At 45.7% G+C, this 14086-nt stretch overlaps 1 protein-coding gene across 1 annotated transcript in view; it reads right to left on the bottom strand.

Moving 5' to 3' along the window:
• LOC115082267 (sperm flagellar protein 2-like) overlaps positions 1-14086 on the bottom strand; it is a gene marked incomplete at both ends in the record, with an annotated part of 124941 nt that overhangs the window by 71174 nt on the left and 39681 nt on the right. The window contains one exon of the mRNA XM_029586513.1: positions 12171-12252. Coding sequence (XP_029442373.1) covers positions 12171-12252 — 82 coding nt within the window. The remainder of the gene's footprint in view (positions 1-12170; positions 12253-14086) is intronic.

The following is a 14086-nucleotide window of genomic DNA, read 5'->3' as shown; positions in this document are numbered from 1 at the left end:
CTTTCGACTGTGCCATTAACTTGAAACTACATTCCAAGTCCCCCCACTTTCTCTGTCCGAGACTGAGGCCATGTCGGCCAATATTAAGGAAAATTTACAAAAAGGATTAATTCGGCCTTCCAAGTCATCAGCCGATGGCATTTGAGGAATGGCGCCTGTGGCTTGAAGGAGCACAACGTCAGATAACGGTCTTCCCTGACCATAAAAACTTGGAATATCTGCTTCATACGCAGTGATTGAACCACAGACAAGCCCGATGGTCCTTATTTTTTAATCGGTTCAATTTCCTACTGAAGTATCGCCCTGCTGACAAAAACACCTGTGCAGACGCACTCTCACGTTCCTTCACTTCAGAGGATGTCCCGGATGCACCACGCCATATTATCGACCCTGCTAAGGTGATTCTGGCCGCTACACACACAGTCCCACCTGGTGAGACGGTGGTTCCTCGGACCCTTAGAAAGAAGATTCTCAAATCTGCCCACGATTCACTGCTTGCCAGCTCCAAAGCTGGTGGAGTTCTTGCACTGATGCCTGAGCTGCAGGAGACGATACTGACAAGGGTATCGGTAAATGAGGTAATGGTTGACATCCATAAACGAGCTGAAAAGCCGACAATCTGGTAGATGCTGATGGGTGCGAATTCAGGGCGAACTCGGCCCAGGGGAGCAATTCAGACCAGTCGCTTTGTCTGGAGTTGACGTAAGAGCGGACAAACTGTTTGAGTGTACGGTTCATCCTTTCAGTTTGTCCGTTGGCTTGCGGATGGTAGGCTGACATTAAATCCAAAGAAATGTCAAATTTCTTACAAAAGCTTCTCCGGAACTTAGACATGAACTGGACCCCTCTGTCAGAGAGGATATGCGTCGGCATGCCGTGAAGATGAAAGATATGTTTTATAAACAGTTTCACTAATTCTGGAGCTGAAGGTAACCCGGGTAATGTCACAAAATGCGCCATTTTAGAGAAGAGGTCAACTGTAACCCAGATGGTATTGTTACCGCTGGACACCGGCAAGTCAACGGCGAAGTCCGTTGCGATGTGTGTCCATGGTTCACTCGGGGCTGATAGAGGCTGGAGAAGTCCCCAGGGACAACCGGCCGGAGGTTTCTGTCTTGCGCAGGTAGGACATGACTCCAAGTAGGCCTGTACATCTTCTTTCATGGAAGGCCACCAGTAGCATCTTTGCAGGGTAGTCAACATTCGGGATTGTCCAGGATCACCTGCAAGCAGAGAGTTATGGGCCCATCTGAGGATCTTCTTCCTGAGCGTCCGTGGAACTACTGTCTTGCCGGCTGGGACCGTGTGAGTAGCAGAGAGAATTACCCTAGCAGGGTCAATGATATGACATGGTGCATCCGGGACATCTTCCTTTGAGAAGGAATGTGAGAGAGTCCACACGGGCATTCTTGTCAGCTGGGCGATACTTCACGAGGAAATCAAATCGGTTAAAAAATAAAGGCCAGCGGGCTTGTCTGTGGTTCAAGCGTTGCGCATGATGTAAGTATTCTAGGTTTTTGTGGTCGGTGTAAACCGTTATCTAATGTTGTACCCCTTCGAGCCATGGGTGCCATTCCTCAAACGCCAACTTGATTGCTAATAGCTCCTGGTCTCCTATCCCGTAATTTCGCTCGGCAGGGGAGAAGCACCGAGAAAAAAAGGAGCAGAGATGTAATGTGTGGGTGTCACTATGTTGACTAAGGACAGCACCAACTCCGACGTCTGAAGCATCCACCTCGACTATGAAAGGTCGTCAGGGATCCAGGTGGCGAAGGCTTGGCTCTTGAAGAAATGCCCTTTTGAATTCCTGAAAGGCGCTTACGGCTTCTGAAGACCACTGAGAGGGGGTGGCTCCCTTTCGCATCATGGCTGTAAGAGGCGCAGAATAGTGATGAACGAATGATCGGTAATAGTGAATCCGAGGAATCATCGTACAGCCTTAAGACCAGTAGGCTGGGGCCAGTCCTGAATACTCTTGGTTTTTTGTGGATCCATCTTGAACCCCTGGCTGGATACCATGTAGCCTAAAAAAGGAACGGACTCTTGGTGAAATGAGCATTTCTCTAATTTGGCATACAGATGGTTATCTTGTAGTCTCTGTAGAACCTTAGTAACTTCCAATTGATAACTCTGGAGGTTTTGAGAAAAAAACAGTATATCATCTAGATACACTACAACACAGCGGAACAGCATGTCCCTGAGGATTTCATTCATGTTTTGGAATCAGGCCAGGGCATTACAACGGCCAAAGGGCATGACTAAATATTCAAAATGGCCATTGCGGGTATTAAATGCCGTCTTCCATTCATCGCCCTGATGTATGTGGACCAAGTTGTATGTGCCTCTGAGGTCCAGCTTCGTAAATATTTTGGCTCCTTGAAGCCTATTGAAAAGTTCAGAGATCAATGGCAAGGGGTAGCGGTCCTTCACGGTGATCTCATTTAATCCACGGTAGTCTATACATGGGCGAAGGGATCCGTCCTTCTTACCCACAAAAAAGAATCCAGCTCCGGCAGATGACTTGGAAGGCCGAATAAATCCCTTTTCCAAATTCTCTTGAATATAGGCCAACATGGCCTTGGTCTCAGACAGAGAAAGTGGGTACACCCTTCCTCTAGGAGGCTCGGAATTGGGTATTAAGTTGATGGCACAGTCAAAGGACCAGTGAGGTGGTAGAGTGTCTGCTGCTATTTTAGAAAATACGTCTTGAAATGATGAGGTAGGCCCAGAAGGGAAGTGGTGGTTATCATGTAAGGCAAAGGGGTTACTTTCTTCAAGAATTCTCCATGGCAGGCAGGCTGTTCCCCATTGCAACAGTTCTAGGGTACGCCAATCGAATTGGGGTGAGTGCATCTGTAACCATAGTAGCCCGAGTACCACCGGATGTATTGCCTTATCCAGGACTAGGAAGTAAATGGTCTCTGAGTGAAGAGATCCCGTGCGTAGACAAATAGGGTGCATAGAATAAGAGACCTCACCAGGTAATGGCTTGCCATGTATAGATGACAATAGCAGCGGTGTAGGTGTCCGAACAGTAGGGATTCATAGGTATTCTACAAGTTGTCTGCTTATGAAGTTCCCACCGGCACCGGAGTCCACTAGGTCTAATGTGTGGAATTTGAGGGTTTCCGAGATAATAGAGAATGGAAGTGGCAGTGGAGGAGATGGAGAAGTTAGACCTAGGAGGAGTCCTCCGGCGGATCCTAGGTCTGTGAGTTTCCTGGACAGATAGGTCAGGAGTGAACAGCGTGGCCTGGTTGTCCGCAGTATATACAGAGGCCTAATCTCTTTCAGTGACGCCTCTCCTTAGCTGATAGGTGACTGCGGCCTAGTTGCATGGGTTCTTCCTCCTCGATACTGGGTGCGGGAGTGGTCTAAGTAACAGGCACTGGATGAGAGCATGGAACCCCTGATGGAGATTTTTTAGGACCCTTTACACAGAAGGCGATCAATTCACCCCGCGAGGTCAATGAGTGAGTCCAGAGTATCAGGGAGTTCACGTCCTGCTAATTCGTCTTTGATGCAGGAGTTAAGATCTTCCAGGAAAATATCCCGCAGGCAACCCAGGTCCCAATGTAGCTCCGTGGACAAGGTTTTAAACTCAATAACATAATCAGTCAGGGGTTTAGCACCTTGTTATAGATGCAGGAGAGCAGATCCAGCGACAGTCTTGCGAGTGGGGTCGTCAAATACAGATCAGAAGAGAGCAAAGAAGCCTGTCAAATTGCTGAGAATAGGATCATTATGCTCCCAGAGAGGTGAAGCCCAGGCCAGGGCTTTTCTATCTAAAAGAAAGTATATACGTAGTTTTGGACACTACGTTTGGTAAATAGGTAGGTTGTAGTGAAAAGTGCATACAGCACTGATTCAGAAAGCCCCTACATAACAGGGGATCACCTGTAAAACGAGTGGGAGCTGGCAAGGGCACGGAGAGTCATGCAGGCAACACCTGATGAGAGGAAGTAGCCTTGTCAGGCGTCGATGTAGAATTCAGCCGAGAGTTTAGCTGATTGAATGCGTTAGCCAAAGTCTCTAATGTCCTTTGTTGCTCGGCTAGACATTGGGCCAGGCCAGGGATGGCCTGGAGGGCTGAGACCTGAACCGGGTCCATGGAGTTAGCAATCTGTTATGTTTTGGTATAGATGTGAACCCTGGGCTGAGATGAGAGGTGTCTCCGCCCACAGGGAGGAGCCCTGTGGGGTCTCACTTCAGCAGCCGTGGCCTCAGCAACATAGGACACAGCTGTAGGTAGAGACTTTATTAGGCAGGAAAGAAGGCAGAGCCCGCAGAGCGGGAAATGTAAATAGTACAGTTCTGAGCAGTGGGGTACACTACTGATGTGATGATCCAGTAGTGACCTGCAGAGCGGGGAATGCCAGGAAGTTCCTTCAGATGAGTAGAGATACCTCAGAAGTGCAGATCCGGTAGTGGGCCACGGAGCGGGGTATGCTGAGGAGTCTGTACTGAAGGTGATAGTGATGAAATGACTGAGGTGTAGGAACCGGAAGGGAACTTGTAGATGATGTGGCAATATCCTGCAGCACAGGGTATACTGGAACAACTTCACTGAAGAGAGAACGGTAGTGGCCCGAGGCACATGGTACACTGCAGGGAAGCTTCAGCAAAGCCAGAATCTTAGAAGTCAATAATAGAGTACTCACAAGTGGAAGTTCCAAGAAAGTTCCCAAGAAGTGGGTCAGGTAGATTATCCAGGCAGGAAGGCCCTCCAAGGAGCGGATAGCCAGGAACGTGGAAGGGCCCCCAAGGAGTGGGTACCCAGAGCGTCCAAGATCCGGAGAGAATCTGGAACTGGAAATCCAAGAGTAGAGTGGATTCAGCAACGAAGAAACTCCTTGCTAACTCGTAGTAGCAGAGGGCCGATTGGCTTAAGTACAGCAGTGGGTTGACATCATCCGGAGGGGACGCCCCCAAGGTTCCCACCATGACGTGTACAAAGGAGGCCTATGTGCGCGCGCACGCGCCTTAGGTGATTCCAGATCCAAGATGTTGGTCATCAGCGCCCACGCCGTCCCGGGAGCGCCGGGGAGGTCGGCGTTGGCTGGTGGAGGCTGCCACTCTTCAAAGGATTGCCAGTGCAGAGAAAAAAGAGGTGAGCATGAGAGGTCGCAGCCATCTGCGACCAACGGGCGTAACAGTTATTTGCTGTATCTTGTTGTGGTCCCGGTCGTGACGGTCGCGACCCGGCCCTTACCTCCTTGGTCCCGTTCCGCCTCTGAGAGCCTGCGGCCTGTTTCGCGGCGTCCCTGCGGGGGGAACGCTGCCAAGCAACCCTTCCTGGACGCCATCTCCTTAGGAGAAGGCGTGTGCAACAGCCGCGCTTATGAAGGCCTTTTCCTGCCACTGAAGGCTCCGCCTTATCCTTGACGTCAGATGCTGCGGCCTATGTAAGGCCGCCGCGGAGCCCAGAATTTTGCTTTGCAACGGGGTTCCTTGCGGTTCCCAGTTGCTCCGAGCCCCGGAGTGTGCTATTGCGTTAGCAACTCCGTTCCTGCCTAAGACTTGCTACGCTTCCGTGTCCAAGTCCTGTCTTTGTTTCTGCTTGGTTCCAGTAACCTGTCCTGCTTCAGTTCCAGCTTGGATCCTGTACCTGTCCTGCTTCAGTGCTTGCCTGGTTCCAGTAACCTGTCCTGCTTCAATTACAGCTTGGTTCCAGTACCTGTCCTGCTTCAGTGCTTGCCTGGTTCTAGTAACCTGTCCTGCTTCAGTTCCATCTTGGTTTCAGTACCTGTCCTGCTTCAGTTCCAGCTTGGATCCAGTACCTGTCCTGCTTCAGTTCCTGCCTGATTCCGGATCCCTGCCTGCCTGCTTCAGTTCCATCTTCCGTGATCTCCTAAGTCCCAGCGGCTGGGCTCCTACGGGCTCCTCCCGGGGGAGTACCAGCTTCCTGGGTGAAGCTCACCATCCATCGCCTGCCTGGTATCGGCCTCCCGGCCTGCCCTCAAGCAGAGACTACAGTCCATCTCTCCCCAGTCTCCCGCAGGCCAGCCCAAGGGTCCACTAAAACAGCTAATTCACAACAGTATCTAGCACATTTTGGTCTTTAGACATCTGGTCTATGAGTGTTGGCAGTTCAAGGGTGAGCTGATCTGCTATATTACCTATCCCGCTTTTAGAAAGATTGCTGCATACCCTGGTGCCTCAATGTTATGTGGGTATTCCTGCAGATGAGGATAGTGAAATACTAGTTTGTCAGGTTTTGCAGACAGCATGCTACCTGTTCAAGTCTGGTATATATAATACATATATATATATATATATAGTGTATTCTATTATGGCCTCTGTCAATTATAGCTCTTTCAAGCCATTTTCTCTTCCAAGAGTGGTTGCCTCAAGTAATGACAGATTGTTCTCAGGCAGGTCAGTTTTTCTTCAAGTATTCAACCTCAGCATGGCAACAACATAGCTTGCAAGGCAGTAGTGCCACTATGTATTTATCTCCTCATTCCATCCGGTGAAATATAGAAACATAGAAATGACAGCAGAAGAAGACCAAATGGCCCATCCAGTCTGCCCAGCAAGCTTCACTCAAGGTATGGATACTACACATCCCATGTATATTGGTGACTTGTCACCATTTCTATGATTTCTCATCATGCAGTCCAAAAATCCCAATGTTTTGCAGCCTTATACTCTATGAGAGATTTGAAAAGTCTCCAGATCCTCCACTATGCATCTTCACATGGCCACTGCACACTTCCTTACCTTAAATTGTTTTTTTGCCCTTTTTTTGCTTTGATTCAGTTAGACGGCACTAGATGTGTTATTTTGTTGTCCAAAATGGTTCTGGCAACTAGAACCATGCTTTTCCATGATGGGGGGGGGGGGGGGCTCTTTTTTTTCCATTTTGGCTACTCAGCACCAAAGGATGGCAGAGGTGCTATTTGGTGGTTAATTTACTTCTTCTATACTCCTTTCCTCATTCAGCTACTCAATCCTGGGAGCATATTCAGGTATACACATCTAGGAAGGCCTTGCTTTTGACTTGGGGCATACTGCTGTTCGATATGGGGCTGTTTGGACATGCAGTCAGATTGGGCTCTTTTCCACCTGCTGTAGTATCTTTTCAATAAGCACAAAGTGGGAGACCCTGGCACTTCTACACATTTCCTTGCTATGGAATGCCTCTGGCTTCCCACCAAATGTTTATTGCTATTCTAGTGACAGTCAGAGCAGCATGGGGATAGTACTTCTGGTTTTGAGGCCGGGCATATGGTTTTCAGTGCATTTTCAATGGTTTATATCACATATTCTCTCTCATAGTACCAAAACCCTTATATGGTCTGAGGACTGACATCTGGCTGCATGAGGTGGTTTGCTTTTTCTCCCTCTTGAAATAGCATTTCCAATAAGCTCTAACACATGCCTTGTAGCACAGCTTCTACTCTTCTGCCCATTCCCATGTGGCTTACCATCTCTGTTTTGTGGACCAGGTATCTCTAAGTGACAGTCGAGGGCAGAGTACTGGATTCTACTCAGTTCTATAGGTGATTCCAAGTATAGTTAATCTGTGATCCAGGCCCAATATAAGGGGCAGATGGGCAATCCTTAGAGATCATGCAAACAAAAAAATGCTACATGAAAACATGACAGATGTATCATTGCATCTCAAGCCTTCCATTCATGCATTCCATTCTTTTAGTTGAGATAGCAGCCTCCTGCAGCTCTTGCATCTTTGTACTTAAGGGGTGGTTGGTATACCGCCAAGTCTCTGGACCCATTGTTTTCCTGCACAGGAGCTGTATGCATATATTGTACATGCATGCTTATCTTTGAACTTGCGCATTGGTAAGGCCTTGCCTTTTATCTTGGGAGTCAAACGTCAGGAATTACCATAAGCCAGGAAGTACGAACTAAGAGCATCATTATGGCAGGACGTTATGTTGGAGCCAGGAAGAGACCGGCTGCCTTTTTGTTTTTTTAGGAAGTTGTGTTGGGACACCCAGTGCAAGGCATCATATATCTTGTGATACCTTTACTAATTGTGGCCAAACATGTATGCGGGTGCCATGTGGCATCGTGCTTACGCCTGGTTACCCCTGCATTTTGCAACATTTTATAGCAATATTATGGCTTGATCAGATAGAGGTAATGATAGCCTTTTCCGCTATGGGCAGCACTGGTGCTTCTGGGATACAGCTGCAGCTGAGTTGGTGGGGTGCCCATGACAAACAAAGTGTTACTACCGTGGAACTTGTGGTGGATTTTGATCATATCTTGGGATACACAACGAGTGCAATGTTTGAAAGCTGGCCAGGCAGAGAATATCAAGAAGTACAATATTCCTGCTCTTATGCTGCAACATTACATCGATAAATGAGAGCAAAACAATTTGCCTGTCAAGTCTTCAGCTTTGAGGGTCGGGCTTGGTCTGCTTACCACCCAAAATTGTGTTGACATTGCTTAATGAGCGGTTCCTGCTCTTTGACGGATTAGGAACATAAGAACATGTCATACTGGGTCAGACCAAGGGTCCATCAAGCCCAGCATCCTGTTTCCAACAGTGGCCAATCTAGGCCATAAGAACCTGGCAAGTACCCAAAAACTAAGTCTATTCCATGTTACCATTGCTAGTAATAGCAGTGGTTATTATCTAAGTCAGAGCTTTCCAAAGTGTGTGTTGGGACACATTAGTGTGTCGCCTGTAGTGTGGAGGTGTGTCGCCCGGTCCAAAGGGCCGGCGGACGCAGGGAACTATAGCAGGAAGATCGGCGGGCAGTGGTGGAGCTTACATCACCACGGCCCGAAGAAAAGGGTCACGTTCACTCCTCCTCCTTCCTGCCTGTGCAGCCCTGGAAGAAAAATGTTGCCGGAGCCACGTGGGCAGGAAGGAGGAGGAGCATCTGCTGCGTACAGAAGAAGATCAGCATTAATGGGCCGTTGCGGATCCCACGTCGCGACGGCCCGAGAAGAGGAGGAAACCCGATAGCAGGGCTGCTGCGGATCCCACGTCGCGGCAGCCCGAGAAGAGGAGGAAATCTGATAGCAGGGCCTCTGCAGATCCCATGTCACGGCCAGGGAAGATCAGGGCCTCTGAAGAGCCCATCCTTCGGCAACCCGTGCAGAGGGACAGCATGTGCCAGTGAGAGCCTGTGCTTGAGCAAGAGAGCATGTAGGAGTGAGAGAGCCTGTGTGTGTGAGAGTGAGACAGCATGTGCACGAGAGAGACAGTATGTATGTATGTATGAGAGAGAGGCATGTGAGAGTGAGAGCTGTGGATGTGTGAGATTGCATGTGAGTGAGAGCCTGTGTGTGTGAGAATGTGTGAGATAGCGTGTGAGAATGAGAACCTGATTATGTGTTTGAGGGAAGACAGATGGAGAGAAAAGAAATAGAAAAAAAGACCCTGTAAAAGGAATTGGCAAAAAAACAAGAAAGGAAAGCTGGAAAAAAAAGCCTGTGACCAACCGATTAGAAAACTAAGATCAGACAGCAAAGGTAAAAAAAAAAATTAGTGATTGGCACATGTAATCTTTGGGAATGTGCAAGAGTAGCACTTTCTCTATGCCGATCTCACAATGTACGAGATCAGCATGGAGGACGTGGAAGCCTGCAAATATTTATTATGAGATAGGTTGTGTTGTGAAACATTTTATTTATGTATATATTTAAGGAAACATACATAAATTGTTGAAATACATTTTGTTCGTTTAACCTTTAACTTCTGGTTTGCTGGTAGACTGAATTACTGTGTCACGAAATTATGTTTGTCTAAAAAGTGTGTCACCAACATGAAAAGTTGGAAAGCTCTGATCTAAGTCAACTCAATTAATAGCAGGTAATGGACTTCTCCTCCAAGAACTTATCCAATCCTTTTTTAAACACAGCTATACTAACTGCACTAACCACATCCTCTGGCAACAAATTCCAGAGTTTAATTGTGCATTGAGTGAAAAAGAACTTTCTCCGATTAATTTTAAATGTGCTACTTGCTAACTTCATGGAAAGCCTCTTAGTCCTTCTATTATTTGAAAGTTTCCCTTTTGAAAATTTAGTGTTAGAGCTGCAGATTTACTTATTGTCCCCCTTCCAGTTATTAGTTTAAATTTGATCATGTTATGATCACTGTTGCCAGTGGCCCCACCACCGTAACCCCTCTCACCAAATCCTGTATTCCACTGAGAATTAAATCTAAAATAGTTCCCTCTCTTGTTGGTTCCTGAACCAATTGCTCCATGAAGCAGTCATTTATTACATCCAGGAACTTTATGTCTCTAGCAAGTCCTGATGTTACATTTACCCAGTCAATATTGGGGTAATTGAAATCTCCCATTATTATTGCACTGCCAAATTGGTTAGCTTCCCTGATTTCTCTAAGCATTTCATCATCTGTCTGACCATTTTGTCCAGGTGGATGGTAGTATACTCCTATCACTATACTCTTACCCAACACACATGGGATTTCTACCCATATAGATTCTACTGAGCATTTAGTCTCTTGTATGATCTTTATCCTGTTGGACTCTATACCCTACCGGACATAAAGTGCCACACCTCCACCAAGTTAATCCTCCCTATCATTGTGATATAATTTGTACCCTGATATAGCACTGTCCCATTGGTTATCCTCCTTCCACTAAGTCTCTGTGATACCAATTATGTCAATCTCATCATTTGCTGCTATACACTCCAACTCTCCCATCGTATTTCTTAGACTTCTGGCATTGGAATACAGACATTTCAAAGTGTGTTTTTATGTTTGTATTAACAACTTGCTTTTCAGTTGTTAGGGATAATTCGGAAATCATTAGCTTTGGTGATTTTTTACATATAGGCACATGGACTATGTTTGCTTTTAATGGAACCTCTCTGTTGGGATGCCCTAACTCTCCTGTTTCATTAGTATCCTTCAAGGATACATTTCTCCAAACCATGCACTGCTGAGTGACTGTCGGCTTTCTCCCTTGTTCTAGTTTAAAAGCTGCTCTATCTCCTTTTTGAAAGTTAGTGCCAGCAGCTTGGTTCCACTCTGGTTAAGGTGGAGCCCATCCTTTCGGAAAAGTCTCCCCTTTCCCCAAAAGTTTCCCCAGTTCCTAATAAAGCTGAATCCCTCTTCCCTGCACATCATCTCATCCACGCATTGAAGCTCTGGAGCTCTGCCTGCCTCTGGGGACCTGAACAGGAAGCATTTCAGAGAATGCCACCCTAGAGGTACTGGATTTCAGCTTCCTACCTAAAATCCTAAATTAGGCTTCCAGAACCTCTCTCCCACATTTTCCTATGTCGTTGATGCCCACATGTACCACGACAGCCGGCTCCTCCCCAGCACTGTCTATAATCCTATCTAGGTGATGTGTGAGGTCTGCCATCTTCGCACCAGGCAGGCAAGTTACCAGGCGGTCTTCACGTCCACCAGCCACCCTGCTATCTACATTTCTAATAATCGAATCACCAACTATGATGGCCGGCCTAACCCTTCCCTCCTGGGCAGTAGCCCTAGGAGACTTGTCCTCAGTGCGAGAGGATATCATAAGTGCGAGAGGACATCATAAGAACCACAGACAACTGCATTCCCAATGGTGATTCATTAAAGTAGCATGGTATTATGAAACATTTGTGAGTTGAAATTCAGCAGGTGAGGGCATGGTCATCCCTGGGGATTTGAGAATATATTAAGTAAGTGTTGTTAGTAATTTAATTGTTGTGTGCAATTGACCAATGCTGTGGCTATATCCATCTAATAAAGGATGTTGTTTGTGAATAACTGTGTGGCGGTGTTGTGTTTTACAAATGCAATAAGAAATAGGAATGGGGATTGGAGGGGGTGAGCAGGTGGGAGTAAATGAATAGGCAAGAGGAGATGATTGTACCTGCAATGGTTGTGGACAATAAATTCAGTTTTGCATGATGAAGAAAAAGCCTATTGCAATTAACCTCACTGCAGTCCCCATCTGTCCTGCATCTTCAGAGCATAGGGTATGCCATTGCATGCTGACAGTAGAGTATGCCACCATGTACACATATTGAAAAGCAATAAAAGAGAGTTAGTTTATATTTTCCCCACTATGATTTATACTAATTTCCAGATGTACAACATGATTTCACTTTCAGTAAATAATTTTGGGGGAAAATGGTCAAATTTCTGCATTTACCATTTTTGGAAAGAAACAGAAAATGTAAATAACCTACTATAGAGAAATATAATAACTGACCTATGTTCTATCTGGTGGGTCACTGGATCATTTTTGTTTTCCCTTTTCTCCTTGTCTGAAAGTTGCGTAGTATCAGGATTAACTGTTGAGAGAATTATATTTCAACAAACAAATTGTTTAATTTCTTTTGTGGGATATTCACAAGAAGTAGTCCAAAATCTAACCAACAAACCTAATATAATAGGAAACAAGGCTATAAATATTGCTAAATGTTTTCTCATTTGTGTTTTTGCTAAAAGATCTTTGAGATGGATCTAAACAGACATCTGAAAGAACATAGTGCTCTGTACATGGGAAGGACAAATGATTTTACCAAGCTAAACTGAATGGCTGAAAATTGCTTTCCCTCCTCTGCGAGTAGGCGCTGTTTCACAGATAAAATGGGTGGCCTGCCTGCAGGGTCCCACCCATAAAGCATACTCTCTCCTTAGTAGATTTAAGGTGGACTAGGCATCTAGCCTGGTCCTGTACAGGTAAATAGGTAAGCAACTCTGCTTTCTCCCAGGACAAGCAGGATGGTAGTCCTCACATGTGGATGAATAGCAAGCTACAGGATGCCCGAATATACTGATGCCAAAACACCTAACGACGAGCAACAGGCATAACTATTGATCCATAAAGTCTAAAGGATGTGAATGAAGAGCGGGACCCTTGCAGGAATAACGGCTACTACCTGGAGATAATACCCTTATTCAATCTATTTATTTATTTATTTGATGAGTTTTATATACAGTTATTTGGTAGAGCCATCATAACGGTTTACAAAGTGAACATTTTTCTTAACAGTATTGAAACATTATAGCAGAATAAGCATATATAGAGATAAACAAGTCAGGTCAAATAATTATTCTTAGGTTGAATGAGGAGGGAAGCAAGTTTGGTTGGAGATTAGAGTTGAGAATTCATTTGATGGTTGGTATGGTCAGTTGACAGTGGGTCGGTGAAGAATTTGCGGAAGAAAAACGTTTTTAGGTCTTTTTTGAATGTTTTTATGTTGTGCTGAGTTCTCAGGTCTTCAGGTAGTGTGTTCCAGAGTTTGGGGGAGGCGATGGAGAAGGCTCTTTCTCTTGTTGTTGCCAGATGTGCATATTTTATGGTAGGGATGTTTAAGTAACTTGAGTTATTGGAGCGTAGGTTTCTTGAGGGGTTTTGATGAGTTATGTTGAGCGTGTTTAGACCTTGATTATCGTTGTTTAAAATTTTGTGAATGATGGTCATTGCTTTGCAGGCAATACGTGCAGTAATAGGAAGCCAGTGAAGCGATGTTAATATGGGCGTTATGTGGTCATTTCATTTTGTTCCTGTTAGGACTCTGGCAGCTGAGTTCTGCAATATTTGTAGAGGTTTGAGGGTTGAAAAGGGTATTCCTATTAGTAAGGAGCCGCAATAGTCGAATGTGGAGAAAATGAGTAGTTGCAGGACTGTTCTGAAATAGTCAGGGTTGAGAAATGGTTTCAGATGTCTTAGGGTTAAGAGTCTGTGGTATCCTTCTTTGGTTTTATTTGATATGTGATTCTTAAATGAGAGATCTTTATCAATGATGACTCCGAGGTTCCTGGTGTGGGTGGTAGGGATTATAGAAATAATGTGTTTGTCAGGAATTGTCAGGGGTGGTGGCGCTGGATTCTGTTTTTTGTCCATGAGAATTATTTCAGTTTTGTCAAAATTGATTATTAGTTTCAAAGAATTTAGGAGATGTTTGATTGAAACCATTAGATCTGAGGTTTTCCTGTAGGTGTCTTCGATAGAGTTTTGTATGGGAATTAGAAGCTGAATGTCATCAGCGTATAGGAAATGTGTGATTTTGCGTCCTTCAAGTAGTTGGCAGATGGGGAGAAGGTATATGTTGAAAAGGGTGGCAGATAAAGCAGATCCTTGAGGGACTCCAATGTTAAGGTTGATCATTTTTGATGGCT

The sequence above is a fragment of the Rhinatrema bivittatum genome, unplaced genomic scaffold (assembly GCF_901001135.1).
Source record: "Rhinatrema bivittatum unplaced genomic scaffold, aRhiBiv1.1, whole genome shotgun sequence".
In the NCBI taxonomy this organism is placed as follows: Eukaryota; Metazoa; Chordata; class Amphibia; order Gymnophiona; family Rhinatrematidae; genus Rhinatrema; species Rhinatrema bivittatum.
Note: the sequence above shows the minus strand (reverse complement) of the source record. Positions and strands in the feature narration are given on the sequence as shown.